Genomic DNA, 20,820 nt, shown 5'->3' with positions numbered 1-20,820 from the left:
GGTTTGATAATTATTTAAGTCTACTGGGAAGAGTGGTTTGAATAATTCACTGTTGTTCATAATAAAGTTATTTACTTTATTATAGTAGTATGTGTTCATGTCTGGATCGTTATTTGTTTTGAACGATTTTCAGCATTTATAGGCGTGAGTTGGTTTGGTTTGTTTCGAATTTCGCGCAAAGCTACACGAGGGCTATGTAGCCGTCCCTAATGTAGCAGTGTAAGACTAAAGGGAAGGCACCTAGTCATCACCACCCACTGCCAACTCTTGGGCTACTCTTTTACAAATGAATAGTGGGTTTGACCGTCAGATTATAACGGCCCCACGGCTGGGACAGGGTAAGTCTTCGGATATACAACGCTACAATCAGATGTTCCATTCCCCTTGGTGGACTCAGCAGATAGCCTGCTGTGGCTTTGCTATAAGGAAACACACACATACACTGCCGCCATAGTATCGAAACTTGATTTTCAACGTTGTTAGCTGAACCATCGCGGGACTATCATGCAAGAAACCTAACTATTCAAGTGATTTCTTAAGGTAGATCTTGTTTTTCAAGGATGTTATTCTACCTTTGTAAAATTCTTCACTTATAAGATTTTTAAATTTGTTAGTATTAATTTTAAACGAAATAAATAAAATAAATAAATAGTATTGAAAATTAATTAAGATTAATTTTGATTAAAGTGTATTGATATGTTTAGGACTCGAGCGCGAAGAAATTAGTTCTATCGGAAAACATTCGTAAATAAACTACGAAGTGTAGAACTAATGTACTATTTATACACGCCATTTTGAGATCGTGTGAGTGAGCGAGGTTCGAAGATTATTTTTTTTTTTTACATTCACCGACTTTCAACACGTTTTTTGTGTTGGGGTATTTCGTTAAGTGCCGTATCTCGCACAGGTGATCACTATTTCGTTATAAATTTCTGACGTAATGTTTTGATTATTTTACATATTATTTGATAATATGATACTAAGAAATAACAAACGAATTAGTTATTATTATCTGAGTGCGCTGAGAATAAATGTTTAAAAGTGTAAAGAACTTAAGTTAGGCTTGTAAGTTATTAATAAAGGTATTATTTACGAAGTTGTTATTTATGTGTACCGTTTGAAGTTATATTTACAGAAAGACTTAGACGTACAGAGAAGCTTGACTTCGGTGAGATAAAATAACATGTAGGCATTATACTGACACTGGAAATAGACGTTAGTGAGTGGAAAATAAAAATATTAACTTCAGTATCGTGGTAAGGAAGTGCAAGTTGCATTGACTCTTTTACCCGCTGGATGAGTTTCAGAATTTCGTGGCCTGTTCTTTTAAATTTAAATGTGAATTACATTGACTCGCGTTTACTTTTTACCTTAACCCTATATAGTAAGTTACTTTTACTTAGATTATATATTTGAGTTTTAGTACTTTTTGTGGACTTGGCGCATTGAAATACGTTTGAATTTTCATTGTGAATTATAATTAAGGTAACATAGTTGAATTTTGAAAAGTGAAGTCTTCATTATACAAGTTTTTAGTCTACTTAGTTCATAATTTCCTTGGGTATAATAAAGTACACTATCAAAGTAGTCACATTCTGTAGTTTTATTAGACTAGTAGTTTGTACAATGCACGAGTTTATGCCATGTTTCCTTGAGTCTTTGTTATGAAATGTGAACATGTGCCTAAGAGAATAACATACAGATTTTTAAGTCGTGGCAGTTTGTTAGAACTATATATAATTTACATTCCCTAGAAATTGAAATATTTGAATATTTTTTTTCTTTGAAACTTAATGTAATTCATAAATTTAGAATTAATGTTAAGCTGAGAATAGAAATGTGAAAGTTAACCAGACCAGTTTACTTGCATGGCTTGAACAGTAAGAGCTTGGAGTCGTTGAATATTGGTATCTAATATTAGAAAACCTGTAAAATGTAAAATATAAATAAAATAGTAAGAAACGTATTTTTGAGATGTCTTAACTAATTAAAAGTAATAATAATAGGTCTAATACAACTAAAGTACATTACAAGTGTAGTAAAAGAATCTCAGCTGCGTATCCCTTAAATCTCAAACTAATTATAAAAAGAAAAATGTAATTAATAAAAATAGCTTTGCTGTATCTTACAAAGCTGAAATAAGAAAGTAGGCCTGAAAATATCTGGAAGAAAAGAAATATCTTGTATGTTTTAAACCCTGTAACCAAATAATATTAGTAATGCATGCAAAGCATTTTTTCTGATATTAATAATGTTGGATATAAATAATGTCTCAAGAAGTTTTGGAGAAAAAAGGGCAAAGCTGTGCTCAACTTTTAATTTTATATAGTCTACTTTTTATGACATTTTTTTAAAAGACATATTAAAAGTTTGCTTCTTTGTAATTTTAGGGTTGTTTGTTTCAAAGTGAGAACTTAATTATGTGAGGAAAATTACTTTAAAAGAGTGTTTGTTTCCAAATAAGAATGTAGTTAGGTAATAATAGCTTGTATTTTTCAATTCAGCACTTTGTTGCATAAAATTTGCATCTCATTAGAAAGAAATTGAAATAAAGCAGTTGTCAAAAATATATTTCAGTCAAATACAAGATAATAAAAATTTTCAAAAATGATTGAAAATACAAAAGGTATACAAAAAACAATTTTGTCTGAACACAAAAAATATGACAATTCAATTCATGTAAAGAAAAACTTAGAGCAATTGCTCACGATTAACATCAATTGAAACACTTGAATATTTATAAAAATTAGAAAAATTTTGGTGGTCGACTTCATTTGATTACTGCATTCAAGTCATATAGTTATAAATTTTCACAAAATATGCATCTTAAGCTTTATCAATGTAACACCAAATTTTTACAAAACTCTATAAATAGCAAGGTAATATCAAAAGTTTGTTTCAAAGTGAGAGCAGGTGTTTGTGGACATAAGACACTGTTCTGAATCCTAAATTAGTATGTAAGTATGCATGAACTTTTCTGTGTTAATATACTTTTGTGGGCTTTTGGCTCTCTTACTAGAGCTCTCATTGGTAAAAGTTTGAAAATACAAGTATTTTAATGGAGGGAAGTACATGCACATTATACACATGTACAGTGATTAGCTCTTTATATATATGTGTAATCAGTATCAAATGTATCATTTGTATAATCTCTATAACCTAAAACCCTAAATACATTTCAGGTGTTTGTTTTCAGTCAGTCTACTATTTATAAATGCCATTTTGATATTGTGTTATTGAGCGAGGTTCAAGGAATTTATTTATGTTCACCTACTCTTGACATATTTTTTATGTTGGTGTGTTTCATCAAGTGCTCCATCATGCACAGATGATCACTATTTCATTATAAATTTCTGACGTAATCTTTTGATTATCTTATGTCTGTCATTTTCTATACCGTAACTCTATACAGGATCTATCAATTTGACCAACTCTGTAATCACAATAACAAAAAAAAAAAAAAAAAGAGAGAGAGAGAAAATAAATACAAATTATGCTTTTTATTCTAGAATTACTATAGGTTATAACACACATATTTAGTCTAATATGACTTCATTTAAACTCAACATTATACATTCATATATATATACACACACACACATACACACACACCAGGCAGACATTATGGAATTTGCAGTATTGTACACATGTACTCATGTTACTATATCTATTATCCAAGTATATAAAACTGGCCTTTACAAAGTTACCTATCTTGGATGTGTCTTAGCAGACCAGCATTTTGTAAAAGTTATTTCAGTTTTAATACATCATATATGTATAAACACTATTATTATTTAAAATGAGTTCTTTCAATTATTTGTCTGAAAACAGAACAATAAATATGGAATTATAGAAAATTATTTCTTATCGTTTCAGACTAAACTTCTTTGTTACTTGTCATATGTTGCTAAGCCTTGTGAAAATTTGCATGTGGAGGATTTGAAATAATTTTTTGTTTTATACTTTTTTGAAACAACCAAAAATAAATTACTATATCAGTACCACAGAATTCCACTATAATTTATCAAACTCAATTACTGCTGTCTGTGGGTCTAAAAAAATATGAAATTTTGAGCTTACTGAAGACTTATCATTTGACATTTTCCATGAAAAGATAAGTTTGCATTATAAATACTTTCTAAAAACTGAGAACCCAGTGTGGTACATTCTGAGCTTTCAGTTGGTTATTCACACACTTTAGAAGTAAGTGTACATATTTTTAAAGTGGAGTTACTTTCATTCAGTACATTTAGTGATGATTTTTAGCAAATAATATGAAGATATAAAATGTTCTTATTTTAGATTCTAGCTTATCAGTAATTTAAGTTCCTAATTTGTAAGAAACTAGATTTTTTATATCACATCAGACATCTAATTTGAACCAGTGCAACATTCAACATGACAGAAAAATTAATATTTACTTTTGAATTAAAAAATAACTAATATATAATACTAAAATTTTGAATTATAATCTACAGTTTGTTCACTCCTCTACGTAAAAAATTTTCTCACCCCAAACAAGCCGTTTTTTACATATATATTTCTCTACAAGTGGGTTTTCAAGTCACTGATTATTATAAAACAAAGCTACACAACGGGCTATCTGTGCTCTGCCTGTTGCGAGTATTGAAACCTAAACTATAACGTTGCAAGCTGTCATACATGCCGTTGAATCACGGGGAAGCAGTTTAATTGGTGGTAATAGTCAAACTTTGGACTAATCCGCTTTACACTGGAAGGCGTTCATAAAGAGATTTCAGTTGAGTAGAAATAATTTACAAGGTGCTTACACGAAAATTTGAAATTAACTAAGTAAATATTATTCACACTTGAGCAGTATCAGAACTTAAAAACAGCACAAACGTTCACAATGGTTGGTTTGTGCCACACCAAATGTTGAAGAACCATGAACCCAAGGCCTGCGTCCAATAGCAGACACAAAATTGATCTAAAACGGGTTTTTCATTCACCTTTAACTGGATATTTGTAGATAATTAGAAGCGATATAAAATTATCTGCATAACTCATGCTTTTCAAAATAGAGAAACAAGAATTTTTGTTAAATTCCGCGCAAAGCTACACGAGGGCTATATGTACTAGCCGTCCCTAATTTAGCAATGCAAGACAAGGGAAGGCAACAAGTGACCATCACTCACGCCAACTCTTGGGCTATTCTTTGCCCAAGGAATAGTGGGATTGACCATAATTATAGCGTCCTCACGGCTGAGAGGGACGAGCACGCGTTTATGTGATGGGGATTCGAGCCCGCGACCCTCGATTACGAAGTCGGCTCTAATCATCTGGCCATGCCGGACCGTAAAATAAGAATATAAACCACAAATAAAAGTTGTATGTTCAACGGTAACAGTACATCTGATCACGCACGGGCTACTCGTATTAGTACAAGATAAATAGTGTTTTACAGTAGCGTAGTGAAAGAAGATCCAACGATGTTGTCCAAATAGAAGCAGCTTATCACACGACAATGTCAAACCTTTTTGTACCTAGCATGCACTGGTTGTTGGACAAATCGTTTCCACAATCACGTTCTAAAACTAGTTTTCACAAAAATGGGACTTTGCACTGCTCTGATTGACTTGTATTATTCTTTGTGTTGTTGTATGCGTAGCTGTAAATATAATTTTTATTTATGAAAACAAAAAGATTCCGAGTTGAAAAACTTTCTATTGGGTCACAGTGAACGAGTTCATGCACATCTGTTAAACTGGTATATTAAACTATCAGTTACCGTTAATTTTGGCTTATGTTGATAACTAGCTTTATTTCTTATAATTAGGAAATATCTCACAGCATCAAAATGAGATATATATATAAGGGGGAGTATAGGGGTTCAGTTTAACAGGAAATTCTCTTTCTGAAATAGAGAGAGAATTGTTTGTTTTTGAATTTCACACAAAGCTACACGAGGGCTATCTGTGCTAGCTGTCCCTATTTCAGCAGTGTTAGACTAGAGGGAGGGCAACTAGTCATCACCACCCACCGCCAACTCTTGGGTTACTCTTTTACCAACGAATAGTGGGATTGACCGTCACATTATAACGCCCCCACGGCTGAAAGGGCGAGTATGTTTAGCGCGACGGTGATGCGAACCCGCGACCCTCAGATTACGAGTCGCACACCTTAACACGCTTGGCCATGCCGGGCCTAGAGAGAGAAAGCACATTTTTCCATTGCAAACATTTTCCATAAAAATATTAATCACAGTATAAAACAGTATTTCCACATTAAATGCAAAATTAAATACGTTCAGTTGTAATGTGGTTTGTCTCACTCTACTGTGTTTGTAAAACGAGAGTGGATGAGTCATATTTCGGCAACAACAAAAAAAAAGTTCTTTATTTGTGCTTAAAAAAACTTAAACAAAAACACGATTAATAGTAAAGTACGTGACAGTCGCAAAACAATCATTTATTCATTAATATGACTACGCCTTCAGAGATTCATAATACTATTACTAATACAAGGCTGAGAAATTTGCGGTTTCTGAAATTGCCGTAAAAGCTTTGTTTTCTTACAACCTTCTTATAAGGAATGGTACGTACAAACATAATACATTGATAAAACCAGAGTTTTTGACATAAGCATATAAGTAGTACACTAAAATTTTGAATGCAAGTTGATAAATGCAATATGACAGCCTTTGACCCATGGTTCATAGTGATAGGGTTAAGTAATTGTTAGAGAGGGATGTCATTTTTTATTTTACAAATACTTTACAGTGTACTGTCACCAATATATTACAGTATGAACTGATATACCTGTAGATTGCACATTATGTAAATGGCTGTTTTTCCACATAAATACTTCAATAGTGCCTAATCCTTTCACTGTAATTCAATTTCAGGAATGCTCCACAAAAGTTTAACTCTCCATAAAATAAATAAATATAACTTCTTTTCAACTTGAAACTACCATAAATTTTCCATATCTGGCATTAAAATTTCTTAACCAATACTAAGTAATGGAAATATAGGTTTTTCTATAAGAAAATGTGCAAAATTTATTGAAAAACAGTTTTAGTATTTGACAGTAAAATTGATCACAATGATTCAATAACAAGCCAAATGTATTGTGAAAGCATAAAATTGTACTGCACACACATGCACACATAGTATCATGATTAAAACACAATACACATGTCATTATCAGTGGAAAACCCTCTATATAATCAAACGTATTTGCATTATCTAGCTTGATATCATGTAGAAGAAAAAGCATTTTCCAGCAAATATTCATTAATTAGGTAGGTTGTGTCTTTTGTTTTTCCCACGACCATTCCCCAACGTGAACGAAAAATGAGGAGTGGCTAACTAATGAATGAATATTTGCTGTAAAATTCTGATAAATGCTATAAGTGTAGTTGCTATTTTGGCCACCAATTTTGATTTTCATTCCTTTAAGCTGCAAGCTTAATTGTTTTTGGTAATGTTTCTTTCCACATCTGTGGTGTTTTTTTATTCATTTCAATCACCATGTCTTACAGCATATGAAATTGCATAATAATAAATCAGTTTGACTGAAATGTTTGAAAGTAATTCTGAAATACATATTAAGTACACATTCAGTTAAATAATTGAATTTGTTTTCCAATATTATCAATCCAATACTATTACAGTTGTAGTACAACAGTCAAAATCTACCTCTGTAGCCACCTGTATCACGATACGCATTTGGATAAATATTGAATACTGGATGATCTGTTCACAGTTGACTTTGCAGAGTAGGTGTATTTATTTTGTAAATTGCGTACCAGAATCATTTTTACTTGAAACTATTGTTTTTTTCTTTATGTTTGAAACATAGTGAATGTTACCCAATATAATTTTTTTATTTTCTTAATCATTTCATTAGAGAAGTAAAACATTGTGATAGTTTCTCTCATCAAATATATCTATAATGACACTTAAGATTTTACAAGTAAGTGACATGTTTTAGCTTTGAAATTCAATGTACTTGCAGTGTTTAAAAGTAAATATTAAAAACCTAAATATCAGTTTTTGTGTGTTGTGTATGCTGAATTTAGAAATGGTTCAAATTAGATGTTTGTGATGTCCATATACAAAGCCTATAGTTTCTCATAAATTAGGAAATCAAATTACCAATATTAACAAGCTAGAATATCAAATAAGAACCTCCTATCTTTTCTATTTCCTGGGAAATTACTACATGAACTGAAATACAATGGCTCCCATCTATCTCTTTCCATATTTTGGAAAGACATGCTTATGTACATTTTTGTCTATAGTGTGTGAATAACCAGTCAAAAATTCAGAATGTCTCCCTAGTGGATTTTTCAGTATAATTGAACATTCAGTTGCCAAACTTGTTATTTTAAAGATTAAACTCAAAAATATTCATCAAACCATGCTTCTTCAGTGGACTATGTTTTCAAAGTACTGTGAAGTGGTATGATCAGCTGGAGTCTGCAGTAGATATGGTTTATTTAAGATGAATGTATGGCTACCTTAGATCCCATCTAGTTGAGTTCTGGTATTGAGCAAAGTCTTACCTTGTAGCAGACAGTAGGTAGAAGTTTAGTATTATTTTTCTGCATGTAGTTTAAAACTTGGTATCAGTTAAAATAACTTAGTAATTATTTGAAGTTCTTAAATTTATCACTGTGTAATATTCTTATGTTGTAACATTTTTTAAAAACTAAAAAGTATTTTTAGTAGCACATTATGAAGACCATAATGGAGTGTGTCTATTTGCTATTCAAATTTTGCTTTCAGGAAATTGGTATAAGTAGAAGGATTGGAGTTTGAACATGTTTTACTTGAATTGTACTTTAAATTAAAAATGTAGAAAAATTAATTGAACAGCTTGTGGAAAAATTCTGTGTAGAAGGTTTACAGGGAAAATCATATTGTTTAGGTAACTGAATGTGTTTATACTTTTTAGTAATTTTATTTAATGAGTGATTCTGAATAATCAATTAAAAATTCTTTATTTCATACAGTTGTGAAAGATGTCTAGTGGTCAAGGTCCATCAGGTAGAGCTCGTGGACGAGCCCGGGGAAGAGCCCGGGGACAGCCCACAGAAGCTGCCAGAAGACCTGGAGAAGAAAAGGAAGTACCTCAACAAAGAGCTGTGGGTTATTTTTTCCTTTTGTTTGCCTCAATTTGCAAATTTTAAATGCATTATTTAAGAATTAGTTTTATTGACACTGAATAAAAAAAAAATTACCTTACCAATAAAACAGTCTTCTTAATTTTATGTTTATAATAACTTAAGCTAAAAGGAGTAGAATTTTAATATTATATATTATTTAATTTCATAATTTAAAAGTAAATATTAAAAAAAAAACGAAAACTGTGTTGTGGTATGTTGAATATAGCACAGGTACAAATTATGTTTGTGATGTCAAAATACTTGGTTTATAGTTTTTTATGGATGAGGAACTCAAATTACTGATATTGAAAAAGTATAATACAAAATAAGAACCTCCTGTCTTTTCTATTTGCTGAGATATTAATTATATTGTGAATGAAACTTAGTGGTCCCACTCGCCTCTTTCCATTTTTGGAAACTTTCCAAAATTCCACCCAATTTGTAATGAGAGAGCTAAGAATCCATGTAGAGGATAAAGATAAATGTTAAATGTTAGTTGATAACATCTAAATGGAATAACAGTGCAATTTTATGTTGAGTTTCTATTTGGTGGATGAAACAAATATTTATAAGTATTGAAGTATATGTTCAACTCATGGAACAGAAAGATTAAGTAAATATTTGTCAGTACTTCTAGAATATAAAAGTAACAAAGTTTGAAACATCATAGAAAAAAGCACTAAGTGTGCAAAATACCAACCACAAACCAGTGGCATTTTTTTTGTAATTTTTCCACAAGTTTTATTGAAAGAAATAACTAGGAAAAAGTTGTTTACAATAAAATCATTCCCATGTAACAGTTTTATTACATCTTGAAATCAAATACCTAAAGGTGCATGGAATATTAGATCATTGTAATTGTGGCTTTATTCTGTTAATCTTATAATTTGTCCTTATATCATTTGTTTGTTTTTAAATGTAGTGTAAAACTCTGGAAAATGAAGTGTACTGAGGTGTACTAATTGTATTATTAGCTTAGCCAATTTCTAGATGAAAATCACCATTGATTACTATGGAAATGATACACACAAAACATGACATCCTACAGGTTTATATTGTGGTATTTACTAATTATGGATCATGTATATAAAGTTAAGGTATTTGTAATTATTCGTGAGCCTAATGAGGAAAAGTAATATTTTTTAACCAGATGAACATAGTTAGCTTATTAGTCCAATCCAATACTGGACAAGAAAAGTTGATTCTACTTCTAAATTTTCCTCTATTGATGTATAATGTGTCATATTTTATTCGAATGTAAAGTCTGCTGTACACTAACAATTAGATATGTTACAAAAGTAATTGTGCTCAAGATATCTCTGAATTGGTAATGTCAGTATATTTCAGACTCTGACAAGTCAGTGCAAGGTGATGTGCATATGAAGAATAAAAATATTTTTGTTTGTTTTATACTCTGTATTGCATAACCTCAAATGTGTACAGGTTTTTCACTATTCACATGTGCTGTATCAGGTACTTACCTTTCTGTGCCATGAACTCTCACTAAATCAGCAATGTTAGATAAAATGAATATTTGATAGTTTTGACATCAAATACATCAGGCCGTGTTGAATGACGTTAAATGATGCGACATACATTTTGACCCTCACCCAATTTGTAAAGTTAAAGCATTTTATTGTCATGGTACCTGTCTTCCCAATGAATTCTTTGGTGGAAGGGGAAATTTGGATGCTGAACATTAGGGCTGTTTGAATAGTGTAATGCATTTGTCTAACTACTGTATAAACTCAAGGATACACATTGATGCAGTATCACCAGATTTTGTCAATTTGGAACATTGGCTGTAATTGTATAATAATCCACATCTCTTACACTCAGTGCAATTGTAAATTGCCCAGATTAAAACAGGCTGAAAAAGCTAAAACCAAGAAGACTGTCCAAAGAGAAGACCCCAAAGTTCATAGTAAAATTCACTGCCTTTATCAATTAATAACTTGTAGGGTTATACACTTCAAGTAAGAATGTCTTTGAAAGTCAGTTTTTGTTCTTTTTTTTGCATGTTTCAATTTGTAAGGATTTATAAAGGACATTTAGACATGACTGAAATATGCAAAAATCAAAATGCTACTAAAGCAATACTTAAAGGAGATGACCAAAAACACATAAAAAAATGTTTTTGAGAAATACTAGAAATAGGATAGTTGCCCTTCATACATTGAAACATCTTCATAAAACATTTATTATTTACATATGTTCCAGAGAAAAAGTAATGATTTCCCATCATAAACATTAAAGTCTTTATGATAATTAAGATACAGTATAAAAATCACACCATGTACAATTTTCTTTGTCATTGCATTATTAACACTAATCTATATCATTGTATGTATAAACAACAAATTTGTATAAAGTACAAATGTAATTGTAAAATTTTCTTTGGGGAGACAGAGGTGGTATATTATAGCTTCTTGTTTCACCAAATTACCTAAAGTTAGAACTGTTAAATTAATTGTTAATTAATACATGTAATTGTATAGTTGTACTGCTTTGTTTTCTGTGGCATAAAATTTTTAATTTCATTTTCACTGAACCTATAAAGCCAGAGGAATTATTACTGTTAAAAATTACATAAAAAAAACAAGAAAACTGAAAATACCAACAGTAACAAGAAAAAGGATTTTATAACAGACTGAAAATTACTTTTTCTTTCAAGAATGTTTCAAAACTACTGGTTATTTAAGAAAGTATTATTACAAGTAGCATTACCCACAAAATGATATATTCTTTCTAGTATTCCTGTGACTAGTTTTAATTGTTTTAAAGTGTATTTCATGCAGCATATTTTTCATAGTTGAGTATTTATACAAATTGTTATAGTTCTACTGTTTAACTTCTAATAATGAAACATTTGTTAGTGAATTTTAATCAGTGGTTAAATGCTTAATACATTATAAAAGTAACAAAATTTGATTTGTTAATATTCATAGTATTAATATGCTAAACTAAATTATGCATGAGAAATGTCCATAGATCTTGGCTCTTTCTGATCTTCTTACCACTATGAACTACAGTTTGTTGTACTAAAAGCAAATGTGCATCACTTTTAAATCAACAGTATCTGAAATAATGTACATTTTAAAATAAGCAATAGATGAACCTCATCTGTTGTTAGTTCCAGGGCTGAAGAACAGCAGCATCATTGTGTAGTTATGTTCCCATCTACAACTGAGTCTGTATGCTTGTTTAAAAAGTAGTAAATTATTAACATTAAAACTGTTGTATTGCCATTCCTTTGCTTGTGGCCAATGAGCAAATAAATGGTCAGGAAACTTTTGCTTAAATAAAATAAAAGAGTAAAATTATGTTAAATATGAATAATTGCTGGTGGTTTTTGGTTTGAATCTAGCTGTAACAACCTACCCTAATTCTGTGAAACCACAAGTAAAAGAATGTTATGTCAAACACGCTACATTAGACATACCCATTGCATAATACCAGGGTTCATGAATAACAACTGTTGTGTTAAACTAGATTAAATAATGCAGTTGTGATTATTACAAATTTTATTTCAAGTCATTTAGAAATCAGATTTTTATGGTAGGGATTAATACCATTTCAAAACATATTATTTACAGCAGCTATTTGAATATGTATATGTGGGATGCAATCTACATCACAGAAATCTGTAGATCATTCTTTGTTCTATAATAAAAAACTTTGAAAAACATTCAGGTCTATGATAATTCAATTTCCAACTGCCATGAAACATATGTGGTATTCATTTATTACACAATGATTGATTGGCTGCAGAAGAATTATTTCACCTCTCTAATGTTCTGTATATGCTTTCTCTTTACTTTCAATACTGGCATTTTGTGATTTGAAAATGCTAAAGCTGTTTATAAAATGTGAACCCTTATATGATTGTGTTCATCTAATCCTTGAAAATATGCAAACAAATTATTAAATACTTGAAATAGAACCAAGAAGAACATGGAAAGATCAGACCAAGTATAGTTTCAGCATTAGGCCAAATTAAGACACCATTTGTATTCCCTTTGACAGCCAGTTTGTCCAAGTGAAAGACCACATGACTGGTTTTATATTGGCCCATCAGTCAACAATTGAAGGACAGAAGACAAAGTAGATGTTCATTTCAATCTCCAATAAATAAAAAATATTCTATTCTTTGTGTAAATAAGTTAGAAATTAAATTCTGTTTGTAGATTTGTTTATTTAATTTGGACATTAAGACTGTGTAACATTGTCAACAATTACCTGTAAAGGATACCAGTGTGATACTATTATGTTAGGCAAGTTTTTATAAAATACAATTATCACAAATTTAACACTTTAATGTTACCATGCTTCATTTGTTTCATTACCAACCATTCAGAATGCACCATTTTAATTTTGAAACAAAAATAAATTACTCTTGCACTCAGTCCCTTTGCAGTTTTCCACCTTTTGAAATTTTTAACGATCCTTATACTTATGTGTGAGCAGTGAATGAGTTGTTTTTTTTAAATAAAATAAATCATTTTTAACTACTTTAATAGATATTAATGTAGTAACTTCTTATTTTGTGTTCATGTTAAACATAAACAATATATGTAATTATTGTTTCATGAATTAAAAGTTCTATGTACATCCTATTTATTTGTATAAATATTCTATTTATTTATTGTTGTTTTTTTTACAAATGTCAAATCTCATTTAAATCAAGTGCAGTAAAGATTTTGTAAAATATTTCATAAAAGTTGAAAGGTACATGATTTGGGTATAAATTGGTGTATCTAAGTTACAATTGCCTGGATCAGCAGTTGACAGTACTGCTTACATTCACTTTGTTTAAAATAAAGTACTATAAAAGTTACATCTAAATCCCAAAAACTGGTGAAATATTAATATCCAATAGATTTAACATTAGTATTAATGTCAGATAAAGTAAGAAGAACATGAGGAAATGTCTCAGTCAACATGTTTATTTTATTACCTCCAGTGAACAATTCATGGGTATAGTGTTTTTAAACCACATTGACACAAAAAACCCATGCAAATGTCCAGTTATTAAACATGTATTCCACATATTGTATCATACATTCTATTATATAATTACTGATTAAATCTGTTCTTTTCAAACTTCTCTTTCAATACAAAAACTAGTTGTTTTTTGTTAGTAATTAGAATATTGTGAGCTTTTGAAGTTTTAATGCTGATGATGGAATTTTAAGCAATTCTGAGGTGTCTGTGAATAAAGATGTTTTTTGATATTATGATATTTAATTAATATTTATTATAAAACTTAGCTGTAACTTGTCTTTACAGGTTTTTATTTAATGTTTTCATTTTCACTATAGACAATAGTATATTATTTGACATCATAAAATTATCATTCAATGAATAATGAAAAAGAACATGAAAAACAGAAATGTCTTATTTAGATTATGAAACAATAATTGTCTACTTACCTGAATTTACCCAACTTGGGTACATTCAGATCATGATGCATGTCATCTACAGAAGAGGCTTAAGAACTCCCAATCAAGCTTGTAGTAAACATTGCCCTAAACAAAAATGTAACACCTTGGGAAAATGATTGGTGAAAAATTGTGTGCAGAAAACTTTACCTGTCTTGTTAAGTAGGTACTGTGCCAATTTTAATATGTACTAAGGAGGGAAATGTCTTGTTGCCTAATATATCTACAGTGTTGATTTATATGATTACAATTTGATATCATTGAGCTATGCAACATAAGCTGTTACATTCTTATTGTTTTTTGTATTTATTCGTTCAATAAATAAAGAAAAGGTTTAACATGTGAAAGAATTTATTCTTCCTCATTCTATTAAGCATGATCCATTTCAGTTAGGACCGTTATTGAAATTTAACAAATTCAACTATTTTCAGTCTCTCGCTCAAGCTCAAGCTGCAACAGGTGTATCGGGAAGAGCCAGTCACAGAGGTGGTGCAAGAGGTGACCCTCGTCCAGGGGAGCATCCCCAACCACCTGTTTCAGAAATGGCAGCCTTACAGATAGGTGAAAGTGACCAAGCTGGTCGTGGGGCAAGAGGAAGAAGAGAACCAGAATCACTAACAACTAGACCTGAACATGTTGCAAATAAGAAAGGTACTCTTGTTTTTGCTCAGTCTTTTTAGAAGTGTAATTTCTGAATTAGGATGATTCAGAAAGTACACTTCTGTGGCTTAGTACATTTGCCTGTTCATTGATGTAATTCAGATTTAGAACTTTACCTATGTGGTCAATTTTGGAAATCATGAATTTTTAAGTTGTTTCATATGTTAGATATTTTGAAACCTATTATGAAAATAAAATAACATATTCTCACTATAACTTTACTAAATTTATCATTAATAAAAACATGTTATGCATACTATCTTAATAGTAAGACTAAATATCATTGTAATATATTGTTTTTCATCACATGAAATATTTTGCAAAATGTTGTAGAATTATTAATTTATGTTTTATATTGATAGGCTGTGGTATTGTTACATAATTTGGATCTAAAACAACAAAACTATTGGGCTGTTGCAGAAAAAATTGTTTTCACAAGCTTGCTTGTAAAGAAATATTATTCAGCTAGCATCCAAGCCAAAATATTTTGTTTCTCTGGATTTATTTTATCATCTGTTCCTATATCCTAGGAAATTTTGTGACCAATTGATACAATAATATTAAGTTTTTAACTTCACAGTGTAGTGCAAATTTGTAGCTTTCATCTGTAGATGGTTTCTCAATCCATGTTATCAGAAACAGTGAATTTGTGAAAAATACTTGGTTGAGCAAGGCCTTCATTTACCTAAGAATCATTCAGATGTAATGGTATTAATTCAAGGTTTTGCTGAGGAAGTGGAAAAAAAAACAAAGCAAAAGCAAGAAAACCAAAGGGGGTAACTATTCAGTATAACTTTGGACAAGTACACTTCTTTTCAGTGTAATCAATTCATCAACATCAATTTGCATGCACATGAATTCTTTAATCTTGGCCTACTGAAAATGAGTGTTAGCTTCTCTGCTGAGAAGTGTCTTGATCTTTCACAAGCAAAAATAACCAAATATTCAGTGTGCTTAGAAAAGTGTGTATTGAGTGAAGTTACAAGTATTTCGTTTTCTTCAGGAATGATGGAGAGTTCATCGTAAAGAAAATGGGAGATTTATCTCCTTGTGAACATTTAATGTGTTATGCACATTCCATTCATATGGCTTTGTGACATCTCTCATCTTAAAAAGTTGCATAACATGACCTTGAACCGAGTGTTGTTGATGAAAGTGACAATAGGGAGGTTGAATCCCATGGGGAAAAAGACTTTTCTGTGGTAGATTATGCTCCTCAGCTGCACAAAATTGTCCAGAATATTAGAAAAATTGAGAGGTTTTTGGAAAAGCCTAACAAATACAAACTCGCTGAGAGTTTACACCAAAGCAGAATTTAGCCATTTGTTGAAATTTCTTTGTAACTGTGTTAAAGAAGTTTATCATGAATGGTGCAGCAAGAAAATTAACTGATAGCTCAGAAGATTTTCCACTTTGTGAGGAAGAGTATGATGACTTCATAATATAGTGTCTTGAATATATTGAGGTTGCTGTAAAAACTATTTACCATAGAGATGCCAACTTGCTTACAGTTGATAAGAATCTCAAATTCATCTTTAGTGAGCTTCAAGCCAAAAGTTCAAGCTTTTCAAAAGACTTGAAGTTTTCTAGTGGAACAAATTTAGCAAAGAAGGAAGGCTAATCTTGTCAATCTTCTATGGCTTTTACATGACCCTGACATGCAGAATCAGTTTGAAAAATGTGAATTATTCAAGTCACTTCTTAATAAGAAGATGGTGAAACTTGCCAGAAAGATCCTTGATTGGCTTTTCCCTTTCACTGAGCCTCAAAATAAGAGAGAGTATGTTGACACACAAATTGAGAAGCAAAGTGAGGAAAGTGCTGAGCTTCTTTGCCTAAAAAAATTGGAAAGAAGGCTCAAGAAGACTTCTCAGCCTTTTGTACAGATAAATGATGTCACCAGTGCTTTAGTTAAAGAATTTCACATTTTGAAGACCATGTGCAAAAAAGGTGGGAAATTTGGAAAATTATTTTTCTCATCACCATCCCACCTTCCTCAGTGGAATCTGAGAGGGTCTTTTCATCACAAAACTTAAATAAGGCTAAGCATTCACCATATCAACCCCCCAGCCATTTTGTCAGTCAGTCAGTCTTGAAAAAAATAGAACCAGGTGAATTGTTTGTTCCATGTTTTCCTAAACTGCTTTTTTAAAGAGTTTCTTCATTATATACTGACATACATTCACTACAAAAAAACAGTCAAATTTTATAATTTAGTTTTTAAATGTAACAAATTAAAATGGCACTGAATGTAGATAAGTTATAAAACATGCACTGAAATGCTTGAGTGTTTATACTTTAATTCTATAGTGGCTCAAGAGTGACACTCATCAGTCTGAATAATAAAACATAACATTTTTATTTAGAATTGCTATAGATTTTAACATATTAATAATATTTACAAATTATTCCATCTCTTGGAACCAGCTTTATCTTTTGTTTACTGGAATTGTGCTTTGAATTTCCTGCATCCTGGGATGTGAAATAAGGTGTTGATAAGGAAATCAGCAACACTGATTGTAAGAAGTTATTGATTGTAATATTAGCAATGTTTATTTGATGTTAGCCATATCATTGCACATAAACAAATTATGTGTGATGTGTATGTGTTAGATTGTATTTTTGTTGACAATAACTTTCAATCTAAGCGGTTTATCTTGAAAATTAAAGTTTACACTCGCATGTGATTTCAAGGTATAAATATTGTTTGTCATTATTGTATACTACCTATACTTAAGCCAAGTTGTCAGGGGCCTGACAGTAATCATCAAAGATTCTCTGCTGATGTTGTTAATTTAATTTTTACATGTATGGCATCAAACTTCAGGTAATGAAGAAGATAATCTAGCAAAATTATTTAATCTGCAAAACAAATTTTAATATGCGAGATAGTGTATAATGAATATTATTACATGTGACTCCTCAGGCTTAGTGTGGTATTCATCTTTTTTCCTTTATCAGGTAAATCTGGGAACCCATTGACTGTTATTGCCAATTACTTTAAAGTTGAAACTATACCTGATTGGGTGATATATCAGTACCATGTTGACTTCTCACCCAGCGTAGAATCTCCACGTATGAGAAGGGCTCTTCTTTGTATTCATAAAGAACAGCTTGGATCTTGTTACCTGTTTGATGGTATGTCAGATCTGAAAACCCTGTCAAGACTAGCTACTGAGGTAATTTGTATATGTTGATAATGTTGCTTTGATTCTAATTGGATGTATGCATTTATCATTACATAATTTAGACTTTATATTCTATTGCTAATGTAATTTTAAGAAAGGCTGTTTGATTTATCCTTGTATTACTTACCTCAAAATAATATTTTAATTTAGCAAAATAGGTGTTAGTTTAAAATATTCATTTAATAAGAAAAACTATTCATAGGAGAAATAGATATTAAGAACTGTTACTAAGGGAGGTGTTAGATCATACTTCTGAGAAAAAAATGAACTAGTATGAAAATGATTAGAAAATACATTTGTGAAATGATGTTATTATGCAATACATAACTTCTTTGGTTTTGAACATTGGCTTCATATATTTTACAGCCAACTCAGCTATACAGTCAGAGGAAAACTGATGGGGAAAATATTTGCATCACATTAAAAAGAACAGCAGAACTGCCTCCTCGTCATCCAGAAGTGCTGAGATTATTTAATACACAAAATAGAAGGTAGAAGTTGTGTTGCACATACTAAAGTTAAAATCTATTTTGAAGAGATACTGTTAAATTTTCTAACTTAAAGTAATTTAATTACAGTAGTCATCAATCACCTCAGCACTGAAAAATTATGGTAACTTATAGAAAAGTGCTATCACAAGCAAGTATTTACCACCACTAGTGATAACTCTTGTGGTTATAAAATTTCATCATTGTTTCATGCAGTGATAGTATTCAGATGTTCTTCCTTCACAATAAACAAAAACTAATGATATTTTCAATAAAATTTAAGCAAACTGAACTTTTTTAGAATGCCATAACTTTAATAACAAGAGAAGTCTCTTATTGCCATCATGCATTCAGTGAACTTAAAACATTACAATAAGCTTTACATTCTTGTATACTTGTGAAGGAAGATCTGTGGCACACAGATTGCAAGAAAAAATAATTGCAGGTTTTAATTAGTATATTTACAAATGACAACTTCAGTAGAAAAGTTTTAAAAATAAAAGAAACAGATAGTTCAATTGTACAGTTCTCGGCATTACCAGCTTCAAAAATTCAGAGGTTTTAAACTACCTGAGCTAAAAAGTTTGTTATTGCACAGGTGGGAAACTGTATTATTTCCACCATTGGAATAAAAATTCCAACAGGAGGCCAAAAATTGACAATAAAGGTTAGAGTTTTGAATTTTTTTGTATTTAGTTATTTATTTCATCCAAAACAAACTGTAGTAAAATGTCAAAAGGAAATTTATGGTGATAAATCACAAATAATATTTCATAATTTGATATTGCAAATTTTGTCAGGGTAATACCTTGGCTGGAAGAGTTTAATTAACCATATCAAGATGGTCTAAAGTCAGTTTGGCCAATCTTATAACTATGAAATTGTACATAATATAATTAAATGTATTGTTAAGTATATCTTCATAAAATTTGCCAACTTTTCAGTACTCTTTACAAGTATGTTGTACACAGAAAATCAAATTTTTAAAAAAATATTTTCACTGAATGCTTATCTAAACTTACAAAGCTTCTAAGTTAATCTGAGTGAAAGAGGATTTTCATGCTAGGAATAAAAATATTTATTTTCATCTTAAGTTTTTTTATATCTCACTTGTATAACCTGTAGAACTTCCTAAATGAAATTTTTGTTGGGGGTAGGGGTATATGGTTTTGTCTGTATTTGCTGTATCCTATAACACTAACTGAAGTTAAAAAATATTAATTTTTTTTTTTCATAGAATGACTGCAGATTGTGATAGACAATTATTTATCTTAACTGGCCTAAGGCTTTTTAATAATTCAGTGTCTGCTATCACTTGAATTTATTGTTTTATTACTTTTTGAATCATGTCTAAACAGTATTATATTTTCAGTGAAACTGAGGGACTAATCTTACTGGCTTTCTAACTAACCTATAAATAGGCAAAATTGCATAACTGCTTAGTGAAATGTTATGAGCATAAATATGTGTGAGTGCACGCACACACAGACAGACAAACAGAAGGGAATGAAATTGTATATTCTGGCTTGTTTACTCTCTCAGCACAGTCCTGGTCCCAGGGACCGACCTTATAATCATTTTGTGTGTTGTTTTTATGCTATAACGTTTAAATTAGTAAGCATGTCTTACAGAATTTTTCATATTATCACTAAACATTACAAGGCTTTCATACACAAAATATCAAAATTATATTAAGTTTAAGGTATTTTTAGTGATGTTTTTCTCTTGCCTTTTTTCTTTTCTAATGTTGACTATCCAACATACAAAGTACTTTTGATATTAAAATATTCTTATGCCTCAGAAAATTTTCAAACATCAGATGTGGAATATTTATAACCTCCAGAAAATTATCAAATAGTTTTATCTAAAAAAAATTTGCTTTTACTATCACTATTGTATCACTGTGTGGG

At 30.6% G+C, this 20,820-nt stretch overlaps 1 protein-coding gene across 7 annotated transcripts in view; it reads left to right on the top strand.

The window, feature by feature from the left end:
• Positions 1-521: 521 nt before the first annotated feature.
• The window catches only part of LOC143240656 (piwi-like protein 1), a 65,476-nt gene continuing 45,177 nt past the window's right edge, over positions 522-20,820 (top strand). The window contains exons 1-7 of one of the 7 annotated variants that reach the window (XM_076483442.1): positions 766-907; positions 1,124-1,256; positions 7,637-7,741; positions 8,981-9,112; positions 15,006-15,225; positions 18,196-18,413; positions 18,789-18,913. In XM_076483442.1, the coding sequence (XP_076339557.1) occupies positions 8,990-9,112; positions 15,006-15,225; positions 18,196-18,413; positions 18,789-18,913 (686 nt within the window). In that variant the 5' untranslated portion in view covers positions 766-907; positions 1,124-1,256; positions 7,637-7,741; positions 8,981-8,989. Of the gene's footprint in view, positions 541-713; positions 908-1,123; positions 1,385-7,636; positions 7,742-7,867; positions 8,544-8,980; positions 9,113-15,005; positions 15,226-18,195; positions 18,414-18,788; positions 18,914-20,820 lie in introns of those variants that run through there. The other 6 variants (XM_076483440.1, XM_076483443.1, XM_076483445.1 and 3 more) reach the window with 6 other exon arrangements.

The sequence above is a fragment of the Tachypleus tridentatus genome, chromosome 13, assembly GCF_004210375.1.
Source record: "Tachypleus tridentatus isolate NWPU-2018 chromosome 13, ASM421037v1, whole genome shotgun sequence".
NCBI classification, from domain to species: domain Eukaryota; kingdom Metazoa; phylum Arthropoda; class Merostomata; order Xiphosura; family Limulidae; genus Tachypleus; species Tachypleus tridentatus.
Note: the sequence above shows the minus strand (reverse complement) of the source record. Positions and strands in the feature narration are given on the sequence as shown.